Here is a 23,813-nt window from a genome sequence, read left to right as displayed (position 1 = left end):
AGAGAGGATAGAAGTCTCTCATCGACTCAAATCAAAAGGAGGTAAACATGATTAGCTTCTAAGTGCCCTCGTCTCTCTGTCAAGTCCCGCGAGTGAACAGGAGGCAGGAGAGGCTCATCAGAACACACACAATGAGAAGCCCTCTGACATCAATGTGGATAGTCATGTGACACGAGACATCCCTGTCCACCAATTGTAGGCTCTAATAGGCTCCTCTCTGTCTGACTGATATACAATCCCTCCCCCCCTCTCTTTCAGAAAAAAACAAATAGATAGATTTAACACAATTTGTGAAGCAACAAAAGTTAACATTATGATGCTTCTCCACAGGTGTGTCCTCTAAGTCATTTGCATTCAAAGACACATTTCATGCACCCCCAAAAAAAAAGTTAAAAACTGTCATAGTTTTTTTTTTTCTTCATCTCATAACAAACACACATTTTTTTTTTTTATATAGTCATCTAAAAAGAAGCATATTATTTATCGTCCTTATATATTTTTTTAACTGTTCATTTTTCTTTAACTACTCTTGCCCAGGGCAGGCACCGTACGCACACATTGAGTACAGAGGCATGCCACACTTGCATTGGTTTAGCATTCTACGGTTGGCAGGCATGATGTCATCAAGGCAGTGGAGTGGCTAATGAGTGTATCATCCCCCCCCCCCCCCCCCCCCCACACACACACACACATCCCCCTGAGCAACTTCTCCCTCATAATATGCATCCGTTCCACAGGTGTGGAAGGAGAACCTCACTGCTTTGATGACATCACAGCAGGGCGGGGTCTGGGAAGGCGGGGTCACAAGCAGTGATGGGTGTTTAAAGAAGCGCAGCAAGGGGCTCTGTGAGGCATGCAGAGATGGGGGTGGGGGGGGGAGTCATAGGGAAGAGGGGTGGGGGGAGGGGGTCTGGCCCAGGGTTGCAGTCAGATTCATAGAATGGGGAGGGGTCCAGGGAGGAGGGGCTCAAGGCAAGAAGGAATGGTGAGATTCATGGTAGTCATCTTTTTTTTGTTGTGTTTTCCTATTTTTATTCTTTTTTTTTGTCTACTTAGTTTCATCTTTATGTATGTTTTTTTCACATTTTCTTTAGTTTTAACTTTGTACAAGTGAGAGGGACACCCAAATAGGCTCAGAGAATTGGTAGGTTCTCTGCTGGTTCAGTAGTGGGTGGTGGATAGGACAAGAGGTTACCATGGTGCCACATCGTTTGGGTATATTAGCTACAAGAACACCAGCTTTATACATGTTGCACAGACAGGCTCAAAGGCCTCTTGTATATTTGAAATCATGTATCGTGTCGACATATTCAGATTCAACACATTTGTGCTAGGGGACATATGTGTCAAGTATCGAGTATATTGCTTATTGTGTTTTACCCAAGTGATTCTCAATAACCTGTATCTGGTTTGCTGTGGTTACTCTGTAATTGTAGCAATATCAATAAAACGTGCATACTACAATGCAGTGATTCTTCAAAGATAAAGATTGTAAAATGTCAACTGTCTTCTAAATTAATTATCAAACATATTAAAAAAAAATTGGTTCAATTAGGAAACATAACTACAATAATATTCAACGTTTTATCTAACAATACTTTACTAATTTATCAAGAAAAATATTCACTTTTTGAATGCATGATGACATTTTAATGTCATCATATTTCATATCCAAGGTTGTTGGAATAACTAATGTTATTGAACATAGCCTCACACACGCGCACACACACTATCATACGTCATATAATGAGATCTATCAGTGTGACATTGCAGCACGAAATCTCCACCCTCCTGTCGTCCCAGCCAATCAGAGAGCCTCTCCCCAGTTCCCATGCATGTTGAATTAAGGGAGAGGGAGTGAGGGAGGTAGTACAAGATGGATGGAGGGGGGTGGGGCAGGGGGGGTTGGATCACAGGAAGAGAAGGAAGTGGTGCACTGTGTTTGTCTCCTGGCCATACAGGATGCACAGGGCATGTCCTTCCTGTTCCTGCTCTCTCTCTCCCTCTCTCCCTCTCTCTCTCCCTCTACACAGGAGCAGACTGAGACTTGCCGGGCTACATAATGGAGACTCATCGTGGCTGGCTGGAAGCCAAAGGGCCACTTTAAGTCACACCCAAGTCTCTAGGACTGGTCTGCTGGCCCAGGAGGAAACAGTGTGAGTTGGAGGAAACGTCAAACCCCTCCTCCAGTCCTCAGCCTTCTCTCTCTCCCTCTCTCTCCTTCCCTATCTCTCTCTCCTCTCCTTCTTCCCTCCCCCCTTCTCTCTCTTTTCATCCCTCTCTTTTCCTATCTCTGGGGAGCTGACCTCCCCACACACCCTTCTCCTTATATAACATAGTAATTACAAGGCCCATCCCTCTCCTCACATCAGGGTAAATCTGAAGAGGCGGTGGGTCTTCCTTGGGCGGGGGAGGGGCAAAGACGGGGCTGGTGGGATGATTCTAGTGAAGAAAGAGAATTGATCACATGACATGGAACACAAAGGAATTCTTTGTTGATGATGTCACTTAGATTGGCATGGGGGTGGTGGAAGGGGGGGGGGGTATGCCAGATTGTTTGTGTTGCAATTGTGTTGTTTGTTTGTTAGTTGTTGTTTTTTTTTTGGGGGGGGGGGGGTAGTACCAAAATCAATTAGTAGGAAGGAGAAAAAATAACACTAAATTCGAAAATGCATAAAGAATACAAATAAAAAAACAAACCATGAAAAGTTAGTGGCTTTATGAGGAATAGAAATAGTAAATTTATAGGCAGTAGTAGAAGAAAGAACTCTAATGGTTTCAAATAAATAAAGCTGTCAAAGAGAAGGCTTGGGTTAGGGCTCGGTGGTTGAGGAGGGCCGTTTGCACGCTCTCTCTCTCCCTCCTTCTCTCTCCCTCTCTCCATCTCTCTCTCCATCCCTCCCTCCACCCCGTCACTCCTCGCGGAGCTGCAGGCGGTAACGGTGGTAACGGATCTGGAAGAACACCCTCTCCAGAGGAGAGCAGCTCATCCCGGGGAGCCGGTAGACCTCGCTCTCGCCCGTCCGCCGGAAGCCCAGCGACTCGTACAGCTTGTGGGCGGCCATCTTGACGGCGGTGGTTCCCAGGACGACGGCGGCGAAGTTGTTGAGCACGGCGAACTCCAGGACGCGGCGGCCCAGCACCTTGGCAATGCCCTTGCCGCGGAAGCGCGAGTCGACGGACATGCGGCGCAGTTCCACTGTGTTGTCGTCCTCCCGGCCCTGTGCCGCCACGATGCCCACCACCTGACCCTCCAGCACCGCCACCCAGAAACAGGAACCTGGAGGACAAGGGGGGACAAGGTAAGACTCAGATACCCTAACACAGACACAAACTCCTCCTAAACAATCACACGCTCAAAAATACCCCATCCGGACTTAGTCAAACTCGGTGAACGTTTAATTTGTAGGTCGAATAAGTTGAGCTCAGCTGTTACATTTGACTGCAGACAGCATGAGGTCACAGGTTCAAATCCCTCTCTGTACGTTGCTTTGGACAAAAACGTCTGCTAACAAAATATGGTTTATTATAAACCTGGACACCCATTCCCACCCACTTCTCCTGGCATTCCTTCCCCACCAACAGTGACTCTGCCGGGGGCCGCCTGCAGAGCTGCTGACCCCTTGACCGCTCACGTGAACCAAGACATCTCAGGTGACCAGGATGGCAATACAGACTTGGCTCACAGTGTTAAAGTGCATGGAGGTTTAGAGGCTGCCAGAGAGTCTAACGTTGTGTGATTGAGTTTAAGGCTGTGCTTGTTCCAGTCATGCCATTCAGATCAGACTATCGATTGAATCTCCTCAGGTCTAGTACACACAGTACAAGATGGATGGAGGGGGATGGATGGATTTGAGAGAGAGCTGTTGTGATGAGACACTTTATATAAAAGAATGACTTAAGGCTTATTAACACAATCTACATTACAATGGCTTAGATATGTCTGAATGAAATGAGCGAGGGAAGGATGAATGAATGAGACAGGGTCTGTTGGTTTAATGGCCTTAGACTCACTGCGAGATACTGATAATTAAAACTGTGATCATGATGAAGCTGCCAGTCTGAGCAAATTAGATCCAGCCTACAGTCGTACACAGGAAACACACACACACACTGGCGCACACACACACACACGTTTGCAGTTTACAGTCTTGACAACACATAGATGAATGCTCCACCACTATGTTGCAGGAAAGTTCTGTGTGTGTGTGTCAGTTGGGTCAGTGACAATAGCCAGGTATTATGTCTCTGTAAAGTGAGAGAATTCAGATCTCTCAGCTTTTAGGTCTCCAATACGAATCAATGGGATGATAACTGTAGGAGATGTCCACACAATGCAGAACAAGTTGTTCACCTTTATGAGTATCACTGCCCTCCCAGCCATATCACCTGTCTGCAGCAAACCCTGCTGTCTGGAAACAGTCACGGATCGATATGCTGAGCCTCTGACAATGGAAGTCTGAGAGGGAAAATAAGTTTGTGTTGGAGAAAGGCCCCGGTCAGTAGGGGGCGGGGCAGTGACCTTGTTGTCTCGCTCACAGGTCAGCTTTTAGCTCCCTCATTCTGACTCACGCACCAACATCTCGTCTCTCTGTGTCATTCTCTCTCACTCATTTTCTATGACATTATCACGCGCACTTACACGCACTTACGCACACGCATTACGCCACACACCCGTGGTGATGACATTATCGTAATGTGCTGTACCGGGGATTTGAGGCCCCTTGGGTGTGGCCGAGATTAATCCTCATCCCCCGGGCTTGTTCCACTAACAAACAATTGTCGTCCGCCGGTTGCCGTGACAACCACCGACGTAGGGGGGGGGGCCGGGCCGGGCCGGCGGGAAGACATCACGTCATCCGTCTACAGGTGGAGAGAGGGAGGGGGGGAGGGAGGGAGATGTAGAGGGAGAGAGAGAGAGAGAGAGAGAGAGATGTAGAGAGGATCGGGGCAGGCAGGCACTAGTGGGGTCTGACCTTGGTTTTAATGAGGGGGATAGACAGTCCATGGGTGCCGAGGTGACCTGATGATGTAGGCGCCGAGGCCTACGACCACGCCCTCAGTTCCTACGCTATCGGCCAGACTGTTCCGCCAAGGCTGCTCCACACCCCGGTGACATGGCACGTTCGTCACCTTCCCTGACAGAAAGAGGCATTTTGTCTGCAGCGTCCCTGTCCCCAGAGAGGTGTGTGTGTGTGTTTCAGATCCCCTCCCTACCATCTGTCTGAACGCAGCCCGTGCCAGTGATCAGAACAGGAAAAGGGAGAAAGCACGCCACTGTGTGTGTGTGTGTGTGTTGTTACGAGAAAGCACGCCACTGTGTGTGTGTGTGTGTTGTTACGAGAAAGCACGCCACTGTGTGTGTGTGTGTTGTTACGAGAAAGCACGCCACTGTGTGTGTGTGTGTGTGTGTGTGTGTGTTGTTACGAGAAAGCACGCCACTGTGTGTGTGTGTGTGTTGTTACGAGAAAGCACGCCACTGTGTGTGTGTGTGTTGTTACGAGAAAGCACGCCACTGTGTGTGTGTGTGTGTGTGTGTTGTTACGAGAAAGCACGCCACTGTGTGTGTGTGTGTGTTGTTACGAGAAAGCACGCCACTGTGTGTGTGTGTGTGTGTGTTGTTACGAGAAAGCACGCCACTGTGTGTGTGTGTGTGTGTTGTTACGAGAAAGCACGCCACTGTGTGTGTGTGTGTGTGTTGTGACGAGAAAGCACGGCAAACGTGAGCGAGTGTGTGTAAATGGCACACTTTGCGGTCTACAGATTCCAAGTGTGTGTGTGTGTGTCTGAAGGCTGTGCCGTGTCATAACACTAGGGGAGGGGCTTCTCCCTGTGTTATAACACTAGGGGAGGGGCTTCTCCTGGTGTCATAACACTAGGGGAGGGGCTTCTCCCTGTGTCATAACACTAGGGGAGGGGCTTCTCCCCGTGTTATAACACTAGGGGAGGGGCTTCTACAGATTCACAGCAGAGATTAAACTGCACCAAGCGAATCAGTAGGTGTCTTTGTTCCTGTTGTGCACACTGAGCTGTAGGCTCTCCGTGTTTCAGGCAGAGCAGGGGGGTGTCAGTCTAACCCCCAGACTGATGACGGGGATCTACACCAGCCTTGGGGTCAAAGGGCAGGGGGGCAGGAGGGCTGGGGTACCATTGTGAAGGGGGTGGGAGGGGGGTGATTCCAGAAAGACAGACTAATCTGTATATACTGTAGGTACATTGTGATCATGTGATCAGAGAAGTGTTCTCTTTGTTCAGGCGCTCTCTTTCATTCAAAATCTACTTATGAGATTTGGTTGTGGGGGTGGGTGGGATAGGAATATGTTGTCATGTGATATGATACTGTCAGACCCCCCCCCCCCCTCCCTATCACCACTCATAGAGCCTAACAGGATTGTCCCTTTATCCCATCAGTCGAAACCTACCAGGGTAATTCTGTTGATAAGCGTTGAGTCTAGACACCACTCTCGCTGTGCTAGTCCATGTCTGACTGGGGCTGAACGCTGCCCTCCGATGTGTGTGTGCGCGTGTGTGTGCGCATGTGTGTGCGGGTGTGTGTGTGCGCGTCTCACCTTGAACAAAAGCTCGTAAGTGTTGTGCTCAGTTGTGTATCTAAGTTCAAGCTTCTGAAAAATTAATCCAAGATCATGATGAATCTGCTACCCGCAAGCCCCTCCCCTCATCTACAGGCCCCTCCCACATACCCTTCCTGCCACTGACCCCTCCCCTGGGACAGAGAGCATGCTGGAAATATGGATCCACTATTGAGCACACATCAGCATTTTATCTGCCTGGCACCCAACCCTGAGTAATGGGTGCACACACACACTCACACACACTCACACACACACAAAAAAAAATAGCATACCCCCGAAATGCATCCCTGCAATATGCGCATGTATACATGCACAGAAGATCAGGTCTCCACACGAACATGTATTTAGAGAACATGAATTAAACATGTGCTGCGACGAGCCGTGGAGCTCCACCCTCCCTCTCCACCCTCCCCTCTCCACCCTCCCTCCCTCTCCACCCTCCCCTCTCCACCCTCCCTCTCCACCCTCCCTCTCCACCCTCCCCTCTCCACCCTCCCTCTCCACCCTCCCCTCTCCAGCCTCCCTCTCCACCCTCCCCTCTCCAGCCTCCCCTCTCCACCCTCCCTCTTCACCCTCCCCTTTCCACCCTCCCCTCTCCAGCCTCCCCTCTCCACCCTCCCCTCTCCAGCCTCCCTCTCCACCCTCCCCTCTCCAGCCTCCCCTCTCCACCCTCCTCTTCACCCTCCCCTCTCCACCCTCCCCTCTCCAGCCTCCCTCTCCACCCTCCCCTCTCCAGCCTCCCCTCTCCAGCCTCCCCTCTCCACCCTCCCTCTTCACCCTCCCCTCCCCTCTCCACCCTCCCCTCCTCCCCTCTCCACCCTCACCTCTCCACCCTCCCTCTCCACCCTCCCTCTCCACCCTCCCCTCTCCACCCTCCCCTCTCCACCCTCCCTCTCCACCCTCCCTCTCCACCCTCCCCTCTCCACCCTCCCTCTCCACCCTCCCTCTCCACCCTCCCCTCTCAACCATCCCCTCTCAACCCTCCCCTCTCCACCTCCGCCAAGAACTCCCAAACACACACACACACCACACTATCAGGCACACACACAATCACACACACATACACAACCCCAGGCTCTCTCAAACACACAAACCCACTCTTGAACATACTTACACTGATACATACACACACACACAGTCACACACACAGTCACACACACAGTCCCTCCTAGCCCTGCTCTGGATGTGTTACAGCTCCATTAACTCAGAGATGTTGTGGAGGCATTAATCACTAAGGAGGCTGCAGCACTGGCCCTGTACCATTAGTTTTACTGCCGCGGCCCACAAAAGTGTGTGTCGATGTTCGTGTGTTAGATTAATGGGATGTGTGTTTGAGAGGGCTAGTGTGTGTGTTTGTGAGAGCGCTTTGTATGTGTGTGTTATGTTAGGAGCAGTACGCCACTGACACCAATCACTCTGCTCTGACCTCTGACATCCTGTACTAGGGAAGTGCAATTATCCTGTAAAGATCTGATTGGTCGCTGGAGAGTCTTCATATCAGGTTGAAAGACCAATCAGTGGCGATTGTTGTTTAAGTTAACAACACATTCTGTTTATGGTATTCATAGTATTGATTGAGGTGTTTCATGACTAATGTGTATATTGACGTACAGTACAGTGCATCGTGTTCTGGTCCTACTTGTTCTCAGATAAAGGACTAGACCAGTAGTCTGGACTACTGTGCAGGTTCAAACATCTGATTCAAACATCTCTTTCTTTCTCCCTCCATCTCCCATGACATTGACACTGTCACTTGACCACATTCAGTATTATTTTTTATTCTGTATTATTTTATTTTATCGTATTTTATATTACATTGTATAGCTCTGTCAGTATTTTGTTGTACATTTTCTACATTTTATCTTGTTTATTATGTTTACTGTATGCACCAGCCCACCAAAGTAAATTCCTTGTTTGTGAACACTTACTTGTATATTAAACACTATTCTGATTCTGATTGTGATTCCATATCTCTGGAGAAGCCCCTGATGAGTATAACCATCCCTGTGTGAAGACACATCCACATCTTCAACACGGAGGAAAGGAGGCGGGAGGGAAAAGGAAGAAAGAGGATCAAGGGAGAGCTGGGAGGAAGATGAAGTGAACAGAAGGAAAGAAGGGGGAGGGGAGGGGGGAAGATAGAAAGCGAGAGGCAGGAAGAGAGAGGGGGAGAAAGACAGGAATGGAAAAAGGGAGAGGGAGAGAGGAAGGAAACAAGGGGAAGAAAGACAGAAAGAGAGAAAGGGATGGAGAGGTCAGATTAATGAAGTGTTTGTGGACATGCTTCAGTTGATGAGCTAGGGACTTCCCCTGGGAGCTTCCTTTGTCTGTGTGCTACCCAGCAACCACTACCCCCCCCCCCCCCCCACACACACACACACACACACACTTTAACCCTCCAACACACTCAAATATAGCCCTGCTGAGGTGCAAACCCTTCCCCCATGTCCTCATCCAGCGTTCCCGTTTTTCTAACACCCCCCTCCCCCTCTCCCTCCCCCTCTTCCTATCTGAGTTATATTAAGCTGCAGGTGCCAGTGGAGGTAGCACACACTTTCTCCCTCCCTCTCTCTCTCCCTCCCTCCGGCTGCCTTTTTCCCTGTGCTCTCTCTCTCCATCCCTGCAGAATGTGAGCTCACACGCTCCCTGGCCTGTCTAGACTGGGACTGGCTGCCCTGCATGGGACGGGGTCTGACCTCAGGTAATACACGCACACACACACTCGCGCACTCTCTCTCAGACTTCCCTGCTCTCTCCCTCTGTCTGACCCTAGTCCTAACCCTCACCCCTTCACAAAATTGAAGCTTAACTTGCCAAACCGTTGAGCGTTTTCACAGAAGATAATGCAGAAAAACCTGTTGTATCTATTGATTGGTGGGTTGATTGATTGGTTCCCTGTCCTCATTGGTTGGCTGATAGTGTCAGGGGGCGGGTCTATCTTCTTAGGACTCCGCCCCCCTAGTCTCTTTGTCCCTGTGCACTCACACACGTGCACCCACGTGCACACTGAGGTGACAGCTGGCTTCAAGTGACAGAGGGACAAGTGACTACCAGGTATGCACACACACACACACACACACAAGGGAGATAAGGGTATTGATCGGTCATCTCCCGCCCCAGTGTCCCAGGCGGTTAGCTGGGGCTTGTAACACTAACACACTCCCCTCATCTGTTGTAATGTAGTTAGCCTCTGATGACTGCTCTTAGCCCCCTGACTCACTGGCTCTATGTGACTCACTGACAAACACTCTTTAAAATGAAAAATGAAATCATGTTAGGCTAAATTGAGATGGAGAGACAAATCAATGATTTGGGAGACTTAGCACACATCTGTCTTATACCTGCTGTGACTAGCCAACAGTGGCAAACATACCTCTGTACGACATATGTTTGTGTGTGCGTGTGCTTGTGTGTGTGCGTGTGACGAATACTCGTGTGACATCATCCGGACAGAAAATGTGGTCACAGTCTGCCTCTCTTTCCCCCAAATGGAAATGTTTTGAGGCATGAGAAAGGGATTGATTTTCTAATTAGAGCTTGCAGTTGAGGAAATGGGGCTTGTCTGCCTCTCTAAGCTGTGCAAGGAGTGTCCAAATCAGCAGTTTTCCTCCAGCCAATCAATAGGTCCACAGGCTCCCTTTGTAACCAATCGGAGATGCCTGTCTTGCATATTTTATAAGCTTGCCTATGCAGAACCCCATTGAACTAATAGCTGTACAGGTCTAGGTTACTGTGTGTGTGTGTGTGTGTGTGTGTGTGTGTGTGTGTGTGTGTGTGTGTGTGTGTGTGTGTGTGTGTGTGTGTGTGCGTGTGTGCGTGTTAGCGCGTCTGTCAGTCAGAGCGCATGCGTATTCGCATTGTTTACTTTTATTGAGCGTTGTTTCTCTCCTCACCTGAAGAGACATACCAGAAGTTAAGCATCACCTGTGGACAGAGACAACACACAGTCTACAACTACGGCATAGGTTCCCTCTATTTAGTCAGAGTTCCACTCGACCAGTCTTACCTGTAGGTTTCATGTAATATTCCTCGATGTCCGCCATGTCAGTTTGGAGCGCGTAATCCAGATAGTTGAGGATAACTTTCCTACTGTAGTAGTAACGCGCGCCCATGAGAATGATCGGCGCACAGCAGGTCAGCGCCAAGGACTGGGTCACAACAAAGCACATTACTATGGAGATAAGGAAGAAAAATAAACGACACCTGTCAGAAAAGAGAATCATATGTTGATGTTCGGCGGAAATAAGCCCAACGTTAACAGAACAGTGACAGGGACAAGGAAACAACACACTGAATAACATTCCAATTTTAACTGTTTATTATAGTTCTGATTATAAGGCTAATACATCAATCATTTCACTGTTGGCATACGCTTGTGATAAGGTGTGATATGACCAAGGAGAAATGTCGGTGCGTGCAGCCTGTTCATTGAACCGATTGTACATGAAGAAGTGATGAAGCCTCCAAATTTAATGAGAGTCCTGAGAGACGACCTGAGCACCTCTACTATTTCCTAGAACCTCGTTGTGCAATGCTCCTCTGATCTGGAACACAGCAATATCTACGAGCACACCTAGCAAGCCTGTGACCGTTTTTTTTTAACGTAGCCCATACGATGTCTTCTCAGTGATTTACACTTACCATGTGACATATGCAGGCATCATTAAAACATTCCAGCAGTGGTAGTGCGGTTTTGAAATGATTTACACTGAGATGGCAATGGGGCGAAGAAATTACATTAGATTCGGAAATCATGTAGGCTAGTGCTTTTAGTGCGTAATTTCTTTGTGATTCATTCTCAAGTATACAGGGCTTTGGTTTCAAGTTTCAAGCATAGAAATGTAAGATTTCGGAGATTGTAATAAAATGATATGCTGTGGTTATGAACAAAGCCTTGACTGCACGGTTCCGCCGCATCCCCTGCCGTGCATAGGCGGAAATCTGTCAGTGTATGATATGGGAGAGAGGGAGACGCATAAGCGCACGCAGGCACACATATACACAAACACACGCGCGCGCGCGCACACGCACACTTTGGGCCATCGTCGATTTCATTCATTCATAGCATCGTGCGTCCGTGGCCGACGTACTATCATGTGCAGCCGGGACTGCCGTCTGTATACCCCATGCAGCATGCCTTTTTGTCCAAGTCTTTGTGTTGCATGAGCTACGTGCCGGTTTCGAAGCAAAAGGGGGGAACGACGTGTTATTGATACTTAACTTAATTCGTTGACAGAATTAGGACTGCAGTGTTATTTATAAACTTAATACAATGCATAAAAGTAATAGGCATCATTTCTAACGGATCATGACATAAATGACGATGCTTATGCTAACCCCGAAAAGCAAAATGAATCAAATAACAGACAATTAAATAGCCTAGGCCTATGTTGTGTTCGGGAGGAATTACTCACATGTCAGAACAACGTATATGAACTGGGTTTCTGTTTGCTGTTTTAGTCCCCGAAATGCAGTATTAGGTATCCTCTCCATAATGCCTTCATAAAAGATTCGCCGCACTTCCACATGGTCCGTGCGCTCAAACTCACGGATAAAAACCTTATATTTTCTCACATCCTTCTCCTCGTGAGGGTTTAGTGCAGGTGTGGAAGAAGTCCACATCTGTGAGGAAGAAACGATAATATCTTTTTTGGTCCCAGGTATCGCATCATGTTCGTCAGCAACAATTTTAGTCTCGCAAACCATTTTTGGAGACGAACAATGCATGCAACTGACCTAAAAACAAAAACTGAACTTGGAAAGAGGAATGAAACGGTGGGATGATGCGTTTTAAATAGTGAAAGAAAAAAGACCGGTGTTCTGCGGCAACCCTGAGCGCTACTCACGACCAAGACTTGCCGGCGTATTTCAAGCACAATATATAATGCGACAGAACGGTCGGATTCAGATTCAGGGGTTGGGTGGTCCACGCACTGCAGAGATTGGCTTGGCCGCTCCACCGCGCGAATCTGATTGGGTTAGAGCTACCCGAGAGAGGCGTCTCTGAACTTGGAACATTCTTCTGGAATAATTCTTAAACGCTAAGAATGGGAGGGGGGTGCTAGTGCGTGTCAGGATGAGTTTTAACAGGTAGTACCACCCGCCCACACCCACCCCCGCCCCCACAAACATGCATGCCTGTCTAGCGGTGTAAAATTAGTGCATTGTGGCAAAAGGATGCGTCGCCCATCGTGAGAGCATAAGTTTATGTTATGAAATGTATATTTTGCATGGACGATGATTCGGGTACGTCTGGCAGTTTGTAGGTTTGCTCGTCTGTTGAGTGACAGCTCTACTGCACTGCAGTACAGCCTCCCCGGCTTTCCCCATCGCCTCATCCTCCCTATCTCGTCACTATCCAGAAGGAAGAATCTGTTAACGTTAAAAGACGCTACTGCGCCACTGCGCTACTCAGCGTGGTGGGGGGGGGTCGTGAAAATATAAACTTGATTAAAATGTGGTGTATTCGATGTTGTATAGCCTATTTGAATCAGAATACAATATTTGAGTTCGTTATAGTTTTCGAAGCTGCAGTTGCATCAAATACGTGACTAAACTTCAATTTTAGGAATTGGTTTTAAAGTTCAGAGGAAAAGCAGTAGAGTGGATGAGTGAAGAGTGGAAATATTTGAGGAATTGAGAAACAGTAGAGCGTTAGATCATAGGAATTCACACGCACACATTCATGACAATCCCATATCTCCCTCTCGTGGCCACAGTTATGGGACCGTAAACGCAGTTGTAGAGTTGAGTCATACGATAAGTTAAGTTTTTAACTGGAACAGGAGACAGTTTTGTTAACTGTTAACAACCCCATTGTTAGTGGACTCGATTTACCCGTAGTGTAAAGAGCCTGCACCATTAATCCTGTATCAACTATACTTCAAAAGCCATTCATAATCTTGACTGTTTTAAGCAATAATAAATGATCAGCGTGCAGTGACGAACATTATACATCTTTCTATGGTATCTGTGAATCACAGATCAGCCAATAGTAGTGCTGCTACTGCTATACACCGTGTCATCCAATAAGCTTCGTGTGTGACTCAGCGACAGACCTCGGCTTGTAAACATACGCGAAACAAATTTAAACATGTTCTTTTGACTTTCTGTATGTTGGTAGGTTGGGTTAAGCATTTTAACATGTGGTGTGTTTAGCATACCGAAATGAAAATAAAGTTTAACAAGAAGGAAAATGGTAAATAAATCATAATTTATATTTTCTATGACAGTCTATACATTCTATTATTTTTTGACCACTCTGCAATCTGGCCTAAAGCATGTGTGTGTGTGTGTCTGTGTGTGTTGGGAAAACGGGGTGGATGTCATTTGCCTGGTGAGTCCAGAGAGGCGATAATGAAACTTAGGGACTCAACACAAAGCAACAGAAATGGAGCTGATGCTACCCTCGTCATAGCAACGGTGGGAGCGGTAGCTGTCCCTGTCCTTGGTCCTGAAGTCTTGGCCCAAAGCTTTGGAATCTCGGACTTCTTGATCTGCAGTCAAATGCTCTACCACTGAGCTATACCCATATCCAGGTGCAGATCATATTTAATTTGTCAAATTAATCAGGAACCATTTCCTCCTATCTGTGTTACAGGGCATATTTAGCTGGAGGAACTATAAATAGGCAAGATTATTGAACATCTGTCTTACCCTGCCTACAGAAGATATAGGAGTACATGGATCTTATTGGACGGTTTCTTGCCTGTGTCCATGCTAATGAACTTCAAACAGTAACAACTGTGCTTTTCTTTCTCAGGGAAGATGAAAAGAAGGGATAAAAGGAGGATATTCCGTCCTGCTGAGATATGGACATATTTTCTGTTTGGGTGATTCAGCAGAACAGGAACCTTCTTCTCAGTGTTTCAGTAAAGATTGCCTCACTAAAACCTTCTGGAAGCTTCTCCTCCCTCGCCAGGCAAGAAACTCTTCGGCTACTCTCGTTCATCCCTCCTCGCCCTGTCCAGAGATTAATCTTGGGTCCATCCAAACCTCCCCACCTCCCAAACATTATGAAGTGCGCTTTTTGATTGTGCAGGTTTTTTTGTTGTTTTTTTTACTGATGACTAAGGTCAATTAAAATGACCTCGTTTACTCCCGACTTGGCCTTGCCAGAGGGATGACAGCTGTCAGGTTTGTCTTCCAGCTTGCCCACTGCAGCAGAACAGGAAGCTGGAAAAGAAAAAATAGGAAGCTTCCTAGTCGGCCTGTCCAGCACACATCCCTGATTTCTGTTTGCCGGTGGTGTAGTTATTTATTTCCTGCTTGCTCTGCAGAGCCTCCTGATCCACTGCAGTCTGCACCCCAGCGACCTTGTTGGAGTCCTGGCTTGATTTAGGAGTCTCCCTGGTGTTCAGGGAAAGAACTGCACCAGATTCTGAAGGAGGTAATCCCCTTTATGAATAATGCGATTTCAGGTCAAAGATATCAGTGTATGTAACCAGGCTCTGTGCAAGACAGCTTGAAGAGGTTTAAACCGATTGCGTTCATTGTTGGACGATGACAGTTTTTTTTTTTTTTCATATCAAACCATGACTAGACCAACAATAAAATATACCTTTTATTAAAGGTACTACCGGTAAGTTAAATAGGGCTCCAGAACTCTGAGTTCACACATGCCCAAAGCTTCACCCCTTCTCCTGTGGTTGTTTTGCTTGAGTCATGGAAACATTAACACTATTTCCTGTATTAAAAGAAAGCTACTAATGGCTGACAGATCATGTGGAACTAAACAGGCAAAAACAGATAACTGTCCTGATTGATCGAGTAATTCATGTTTGGCCCATTCCATAGTATACCACAAAACACAGACAAATGGAACAATAACTTTAATGACCGTCAAACAGTTTTCCTCTACAAGCATTTTCACATATAAAGTATGAGGCTACTTCTTAACAAGCAACAAGAAAAATACCAAAGTGATCAGCCATTAAGTATATGTTGCTACACATCTGACTATCCCACTCCTATCTATCAAACCCTTTTTATTTATAGTGCTTCATATGAATCTATGTCTCTTTAATGAATCTATCTGTATTATAGGTCATGCAGACCTAAGACAAAATAGACTTCCTGCGTGCTGTGTGTACAAGACAATGTGCATGCGCCTAGAATTTGCCTAAGACTAGGGTGCTGCATGCAACGAAAATTCTGCCCTACAGAGAATCTATATTCTAAACCTTTTCTTCCTCATCTCGGTCAAAATGTTTAGTAAAACTCACAACAAAAAAATCGTTACAATTCTGAAGACGTAAGATGGTGTATTATAGGCTTTAGTACTACCGCTTTGTGCACTTGAGTGATCTCTAGAAACCCTTGCAACACTCTTAATAAGTATGCTTATGTGTCCTACCTATGTAACATGATGTGAAGTCAAACAGTTAAAAAGGTGCATCTTATTAAACCTCTTTTTTATAACATTGAACAGCGGTGGGATTTATCCATATAAAAACATGACATACATAGACTTCATCTCTACAACTGGGTGAATGGCAGTTGGTCAGACACTTCTAGTGTTGTTATATTCACATTAAGCCACTGCAATATCTAAAGTAATATTTGAACAGAAACAATAAAGTGCCTATGTTTACAATTTAAAAAGAATAACAAAATACAACGTCATATTTCATGTTAAGTACGAGTCATGTGGTGATGAAGAACCTTGAAGGGTGAGACCTGGAGTGGCAAAGGTACCGACAGACACACATACACACACATACACACACAGCTCAGCGCAGGGAGTTTGTGGGCATACAATCACATAGGGCTTTCCTTTCAGCCCGTAGTACTAGAGTCTCCGTCTGGGGGAGGGAGATAGAGAAATAAACAAATAAGGAGGAGAGAGGGAGAGGACAGGACACAGAGAAACATTATTTGTCCAACTTTCAGTTTAGACAGAGGTAATAAAGCGATTGACTGTGTGTAGACAGGTGAGATGATGTCCTATAAAATAAAGTGCTGCATTTAGCACTTACCCTGGCATCCAGGTTAAAAGCAGTCTTCTTTAGGTCTTGCAGGGCCCTCTGCATGAATTCAAATGCATGACAGTCCACACAGGGTCGGCCTACAGCGCAAAGCGAACAAATCAACATCATAAACATTGTTATAGGTGTACAAAACGGACAACTGCAAACGCGCATGAAATGTCATATGCTCAATTTATTTTGTGACCCCTTGATATCACATTAATATCTTAACCAACTCCTGAATTGTATCAAAATCAGATTATGCTGTGTTATCCTATAGTATTTGGATTGGTTCGCGTAGCCTACAAGGCCGGAGAAGGCCTAAAATCTACTTACTCTCGGCAGGTATAACGGTCCCCGTCTCCTCGGCATTGCTTGCCCTATAACAGAGAAGCTGGACCGCTAGAAGAAGCATAGTCGCTTGCAAATAGCCGATCGATGCCATATTGATGGCTACGGACACAAAGCATTGTTATTCAGACATGTTAAGCGAATTATTGTTTCAGAATCCGTATATCAACATCATCTGAATGTCTTCTAGTAAAAAATGCGAACATCTAAACAAAGCAACGTTAATGTTATGGTCTGCTTTTATTAAAGACAACATTTCAGTTAAAGACAAGACGTTAGGTACGTAATGATAACATATATTTGATAAATAAAGACAGGCTACTTACAATCTTACAATATTTTAAGGAGAACAAAAACTGGTCGGATGCACACCTCCGGAGAATCCCGTATCACTTGCCGTGAGGCGCATGCGTAAATTTGAGACCAATAGTTCCTTCCTTTAAAAATCCCGTAATCATTATAAGACAAAATATTTTAGAAATGACCATGGAAGTGATTGCAATTCTTGCAAGTAGGCTACACTAGTTTCATCAGCAGTTTTGTAAAACGAATAAAACATCCATATTGATAACTAAAGGTTGCATTGACATAACTAATTTTCCATCACATTGACCCTCTGGGGCAGTCTATCCCCACAAAAAAAAAAACTCAGTCCAACTAAAGACACAAAAACTCAGTACAACTAAAGACACAACTTTTTCGCAACTTCAATAAAATATAATCATTCAGACCGTTATTTCTGGCACACTGTCCTGTCGGATGTGCAGCATGTATATGCATTGAGGGATATATTATAACATCTCCGAGTGAATTTATGGTTGATGTATTAGATTAATGTTGAATTATTTCATCTCTCACATCAATAGCTTGTGGGTGGGTCCTCTTGCCCCTGCTATGTTTTCTTAGGTAGCCTGTTAAAATGCCCGAACTCAACACTTCTTTTCCAAGATGGCGTCGATGAAGGATAGCGACACCGGCCTGTGGCTTCATAATAAACTAGGATCAACGGACGAACTGTGGGCACCTTCTAGTATTGCTTCACTCCTCACGGTATCCGTTATCGACAATATACGTTTGTGTTTTTCGAGTTTATCGCCTCCGGTGAAGCTAAAACTCTTGCTTGGGATGCTGCATCTCCCGAGGCGGACTGTTGATGAGGTGGGTTTCTGACTGACTCTATGCTGGTCGAGCGCTAGCAGTGCAGCGAGCTGTGAAATGTTAGAATAAAGTTGTATGACTTGTTTCCAAAGACATAAAGAACACGAATGACTTACACTGACATTGTCCATTGAAGCACGGCGTAAGGTTATATTAAGATATGCCCAGACGTCTTTAAGTGTATAACACATCTGCCATATCTGACTTGCTAGGCTAGCTAGCTAATACGAGCTAATCATAATCTATTAGCAATCTATGAACAGCAACAGACTAGTTTGTACTACTGTTTACTGGCTAACCCAGCTAGGCTATTTAACTAGCTGGATCCGCATCTTGGAACTTGCTGTATTGCCCTTAGTTAATGATTGTAGTTAGAGGCTATTTGATTGCTAGCCAGCTAGCTGTTAAATGTCGTTGTTTACCTGGTCGTATATTATTAGCAAACATGTTAAATTAATTAGCTAGCTAACTAACCGTCGAGTAAGGCATTAGTTCGCAAGCTTGCACAGTATTAGTTAGCAAAGTTAGTTAGCTGCTATAGCTTGCCGCTTGTAAGGAAACCGTAGTTTAACATGACGTTCTTGTTATCAAACATGCAGAACCTTGCTAGGCTAGCATGCTTACGGTGTGTTGGCTAGTTTACCAACCCATGCTGACTCGCGGAGGGCGTAGCTAGCCTAACTATAAAGTTGTCACACCGAAAGTTTGATACTCTCAGCAGTGACTGAATTTTCTTGACTCGAGTGGTTAACTTGATTTCTTGCTGTACATTTAGATAATTAAATAGAATGTCACGTCAGTGTCAACGACTCAGACATAATATGTGTGAATATATGATGTGCCTCCTATTGCTAATAACGCATATCTTTGGCGCGTACGTCAGCGTTAAAACACCAACATCTTTGAATGATAAGAAAAAAGAAAAAAAATCTTGTTCCTTCCGTAATAACGCGGGCAGTTTTTGCCTCTCAGTGCAACTAACAATTCTGATTCCTGTCTCCGTAGATGAAGGAGGCCCTGTCAGAGATCATCCAGCTGGCCACGGTTGACTCCGAGCCGTGGGTCTTGATGGTGGCAGACATCCTCAAGTCCTTCCCGGAAACGGGCTCCCTCAACCTGGACCTGGAGGAGCAGAACCCCAACGTACAGGACATCCTTGGGGAACTCAGAGAGAAAGGTCAGGGGTCATTACATGGGTTTAGTGTTAGACTAAAAGTCTCTTAGATTAGATAAACATTTAATGTTTTTATTCTGATCATCTTTGCAGTCACAGCAGTATATATGCATGTAACAGCAAGCATGTCTGCATGTTGTGCTGTATGTGTCCGGATGATAGCTCAGAGGGACCTCTTATTTCTTTGCAGTGTGCACTGAATCAGATAAAGAAAATATAAATGCATAAAAAGTTCAAAATGACACCTGTTGCTGTTGTCTACTTATTCACCCCTCTTACCCGTCCCTCTCCCCCCTCTCCCCCCCTGGCTGCAGTGAGTGAGTGTGAGGCGTCGGTCATGTTGCCCCTGGAGTGCCAGTACCTGAACAAGAGTGCCCTGACCACCCTGGTGGGCCCCCTTACCCCCCCTGTCAAACACTTCCAGCTGAAGAGGAAGCCCAAGAGCGCCACCCTCAGGGCAGAGCTGCTGCAGAAATGTAAGACCCCCATCTCCTCTGCTCGTAACACTCCTCCACTGTCAGAATCAGAATTCGGTTTATTCGCCATGTATGTTATACAAACACGGAATTTACTGTGGCAGGGAGGTGCAAAACACTAAACATATACGAATCTTAAATTAAGTAAAAGTACAAAAGTTTAACTATTTCTAAGAATACAACTATTTAAATATAAAATAAAATACACTCCGCCACTGTCCTCCATCTTCGGGGCGGCACAAACGCCGCAATCCTGTGAGAACAGCTTTTGAACGAGAGGTAGAAGCCATATGGTGGTTGGCACCTTAGTTATTTAATATCGGTTTACCAAGAAAGCCTCAATCTTTAATAATCCAGTCCCACGATTTATATATTGTATTTGTTGGAAAAAAAAGTTTCGAACAGCAAAGTGAAGCTGCAGAACCAGTGTGTTCTGTAGTGGTGGTGTGCGTGCCTCTTCCATGTTGTCTGAGTCCTGTTCAGATCTGGCCTCTTCCTGTCTGCAGCCACAGAAACTGCTCAGCAGCTCAAGAAGACCGCTGGAGTGCCTTTCCACGCCAAAGGTCGAGGTCTGGTCAAGAAGTTAGACACCACCAGTGAGTCTGACACGCACACGTTAAACACACATGCACATGCAGCAAAACACACATTCATACACACACACACATTAAAATGGAGAAACACACTCACTTATCTACCAAGTTGAACATGTCTGTATCGATAACTGGAGATTTTAAAACTCCCGTTTCTTTTCCAGCGCCCCTCAAGGGTATCCCCAAAGCCCCCTTCCGCAGCCCCACCACCCCCAGCATGTTCAGCCCCCCCAGCAACCGCACCCCCATCGCCCCCGCACGCACTCCGCTGCGCAAGGAGAGGGGCGTCAAGGTAACCATGGCGCCGTCACGTTCTGCTCTGTCGTTGCCCAACATTGCTACTCTGGTTTCCCAGGGCGTCCGTGCGCTGCACGTTTTAATGTCCAAGACCAAGACAGTTTTCACCCCCTGTCAGATGATATATCAACCCTGCTGGACAAGACAGGTTATTCATAAAATGTATATTTACTTGCCTCCAGTTGTTGGATATCTCAGAGCTGGACATGGTTGGAGCTGGCAGAGAAGCAAAGAGAAGAAGAAAGACTCTCGGTAAAGGACTGTTTTCTCTACCTCTCTCTCGCTCTCTCTCTCTTACTCTCTCTCTCTTACTCTCTCTCTCGCTCTCTATATCCCCAGTGGCTTCTGCTGTTGATGCATACAGCAGGTGTTCAGCAGGTGCTCAGTGTGTGTGTGCTGCTGGTCTCCTACAGAAACAGAGGCCGGGGAGAAGGCAGCTAAAGAGGAGGCGGCGGTGGTGGAGAACGCTACTCCAGACTACGCTGCTGGTCTGGTCTCTACACAGGTACACACACACACACACACACACAGGTACACACACACTCACACACAGGTACACACACACACACTTCATGTCTCCATCTGTCACTCTTCCTCTCCCTCCCCCCCTCCCTCCCTTTCTCGTTCACAGAAGCACATTCTCATATACCTTTTGTGTGTTGCAGAAACTGGGGGCCCTGAACAACGAGAGTGCCCTGCCCTCCACGAGCTACCTGCCCGCCACACCCAGCATGGTCCCCTCCTCCTCTTACATTCCCAGCTCAGAGGCACAGCCAGGTGAGGGGGACGAGTGTGTGTGTGTGTGTGTGTGTCATAGCTCTCGGAATACAAAAGGATAAGATTCTTCGTAGGGCTGTGTTCTGGGTGGTTCCCTAGGCCATGTTGCCCCCATTTCCTTATGGTTTGTGACATGGTGTTTGTCGGCTGGTTTCATGGCGGTCTCCTTCGTTGCTCCTCCCACAGCCAATGCGGGCGGGTCAGGCCGCGACGCCCTCCAGCTGGGCCGGCAGCCCGAGGAGTCGGCCACACCCGGCGCGGGCGCCGCCACCCTCCCCAACCAGTTCAAGCAGCGGACGCCCATGTACAACGCCAGCACGGCCAGCCCGGCCGCGCCCACCTCCCCCAGCACGCCAGCCAGCACCCCGGCCAGCAACGGCCCCCCGGCGGCCGCCACCGCCACCCAGCCCGAGACCCCCGCCCAGCCCCCCAGCACGCCGCAGCCCACGCCTCCGCAGCCCCAGCCCAAGAAGAACCTGTCGCTCACGGTGGGTCCCCTCGCTCGCTGTGCTTGCACGTCTCTCAGCTGGAGAGTCAGGTGGCTGAGCGGTGAGGGAGTCGGGCTAGTAATCTGAAGGTTGCCAGTTCGATTCCCGGCCGTGCCAAATGACGTTGTGTCCTTGGGCAAGGCACTTCACCCTACTTGCCTCGGGGGGAATGTCCCTGTACTTACTGTAAGTCGCTCTGGATAAGAGCGTCTGCTAAATGACTAAAATGCTACATGTTGGAACAAACGACCCGCATGAGGACGCCGTTTAGTCGATTCACCTGCTGTGAAGCTCACCCCTTCATCAAGCTCACCCCTTCATCAAGTGGCTCGTGGTAGAGGCCTGTTCTGCTGATGAATATGGAAACCCCTCTCTCATACTGTGTCTCTCTCTCTGTCTGCATATGTGCGTGTGGTTACCCCTCCAGAGAGATCAGATGTACGCGGCCCAGGAGATGTTCAAGACAGCCAACAAGGTGACGAGGCCAGAGAAGGCCCTCATCCTGGGCTTCATGGCTGGATCCAGAGGTACGACACACAGCCTGGCTCGCAGGAGCACCCTGCGGCCTGTATGCTGAAAACTTTAGTGGAGAAAGTATCAAATTGACTTAGATATGACCTTGGGTAACTCATAGCAACTTGGATGGGGTCACTCGTAATAAATGGTGGGTCGGATGGCTGAACGGTTAGGGAATCGGGCTATTAATCAAAAGGTTGCCGGTTCAATTCCAGCCGTGCAAAATGACGTTGTGTCCTTGGGCAAGGCACGTCACCTTACTTGCCTCTGGGGGGGAATGTCCCTGTCCTTACTGTAAGTCGCTCTGGATAAGAGCGTCTGCTAAATGACTAAATGTAAATGACACTAACAGCCCCTCCCCTCCCCAGAGAACCCGTGCCCGGAGCAGGGTGACATCATCCAGATCAAGCTGAGCGAACACACGGAGATCCTGCCCAAGGCGGACGGCACAGGCAGCACCACCATGCTGGTGGACACGGTGTTCGAGATGAACTACACCACAGGCCAGTGGACCCGGCTCAAGAAATACAAACCCATCCCCAACGCGTCCTGAGAACAGGGCTTGTGGGACTTACTACACACACACACGTTCATGCACATACATGCTCACAGACTCACACTCTTTCGACTCTGTATGTACATGGTGTACACACACACACACACACACACACACGTTGGCCAAATCCAGCTCTTGAGAGGCTGTGGACTTGTAGTTCTTTGTGCCTCTGCGTCGCCAAAAGGCAGAGTCCTTCAAGACTACCAAAACTCTTCTTTATTTTCGTTTGTTTGTTGTTGTTTTTTCTTTTTTTTAACGTTACTGTTGTGTTACAAAACAACAACATCCCCGTCAGATTTCTGAATGTTTGTGGTGAAAGGGAGGGGGCGGTTCCGACTGGAAGAAGAGTTCTCCTCTTCCTCCCGCGACTTCCTTCCGCCAGAGACGAGACACCCTGGTCCTGTCGTCACGCGTTATCCCACTGAGCTGCGTGTCTGATGTAAACACCGCAAAGTTAAAGACTGCCTGTTATTCATTTCGAGAATGTTTGAATGTGGCGTTTTTTGCAGCTCCTTCCTCCTACTTGTCGAGAAAACGTGGATGGATGGTGTGGACAAATTAAAATGAACGTCAAAAGTATGATGGGGGAGTGACTATCATGATTTTTTTTCTAACGCTGTCCAGTTCTGTTTTGGGAATGTTTTAAAAGTAATCCTTCCATCAAGAAGGCAAGGAAATAAAACGGGACATGGTGAGACTCAAAAGTGCTTCCTGACTTTGCTGCTTCTCCCTCAGATAACCTGTCTAAAGGTCTGAGTCAGAAGTTTCAGTATAAATTAGCCTTATTGAGTATTTTTACTTGGAGCAAGGTTTATGCAATTTACCTTTAAGTTATTTCGATTATTTAATGTTTTTTAAAAGCAGAA

General features: G+C 47.0%; 3 protein-coding genes across 3 annotated transcripts; 1 reads left to right on the top strand and 2 right to left on the bottom strand.

Moving 5' to 3' along the window:
* Nucleotides 1-332: 332 nt before the first annotated feature.
* Nucleotides 333-12,442, bottom strand: nat8l (N-acetyltransferase 8-like). The gene is made up of 3 exons (XM_062449847.1): nt 12,008-12,442; nt 10,600-10,764; nt 333-3,280 (listed from the first exon to the last, which is right to left on the bottom strand). Exons 1-3 carry the CDS (start codon nt 12,318-12,320, stop codon nt 2,913-2,915), a joined length of 846 nt encoding a protein of 281 aa, XP_062305831.1. The 5' UTR covers nt 12,321-12,442; the 3' UTR covers nt 333-2,912.
* A 2,967-nt stretch (nt 12,443-15,409) lies between these two features.
* nicol1 (NELL2 interacting cell ontogeny regulator 1) lies at nt 15,410-17,368 on the bottom strand. The gene is made up of 4 exons (XM_062449488.1): nt 17,239-17,368; nt 16,898-17,014; nt 16,571-16,659; nt 15,410-16,396 (listed from the first exon to the last, which is right to left on the bottom strand). Exons 2-4 carry the CDS (start codon nt 17,004-17,006, stop codon nt 16,325-16,327), a joined length of 270 nt encoding a protein of 89 aa, XP_062305472.1. The 5' UTR covers nt 17,007-17,014; nt 17,239-17,368; the 3' UTR covers nt 15,410-16,324.
* Nucleotides 17,369-17,815: 447 nt separating this feature from the next.
* Nucleotides 17,816-23,526, top strand: nelfa (negative elongation factor complex member A). The gene is made up of 11 exons (XM_062449487.1): nt 17,816-18,070; nt 19,076-19,247; nt 19,559-19,720; nt 20,227-20,316; nt 20,478-20,605; nt 20,793-20,862; nt 21,024-21,115; nt 21,276-21,387; nt 21,574-21,875; nt 22,303-22,402; nt 22,760-23,526. Exons 1-11 carry the CDS (start codon nt 17,861-17,863, stop codon nt 22,942-22,944), a joined length of 1,623 nt encoding a protein of 540 aa, XP_062305471.1. The 5' UTR covers nt 17,816-17,860; the 3' UTR covers nt 22,945-23,526.
* The last annotated feature ends 287 nt before the right edge of the window (nt 23,527-23,813 follow it).

Source organism: Osmerus eperlanus, chromosome 23 (assembly GCF_963692335.1).
Source record: "Osmerus eperlanus chromosome 23, fOsmEpe2.1, whole genome shotgun sequence".
Taxonomy (NCBI): Eukaryota; Metazoa; Chordata; class Actinopteri; order Osmeriformes; family Osmeridae; genus Osmerus; species Osmerus eperlanus.
This window is presented reverse-complemented; position numbering and strand designations above follow the sequence as displayed.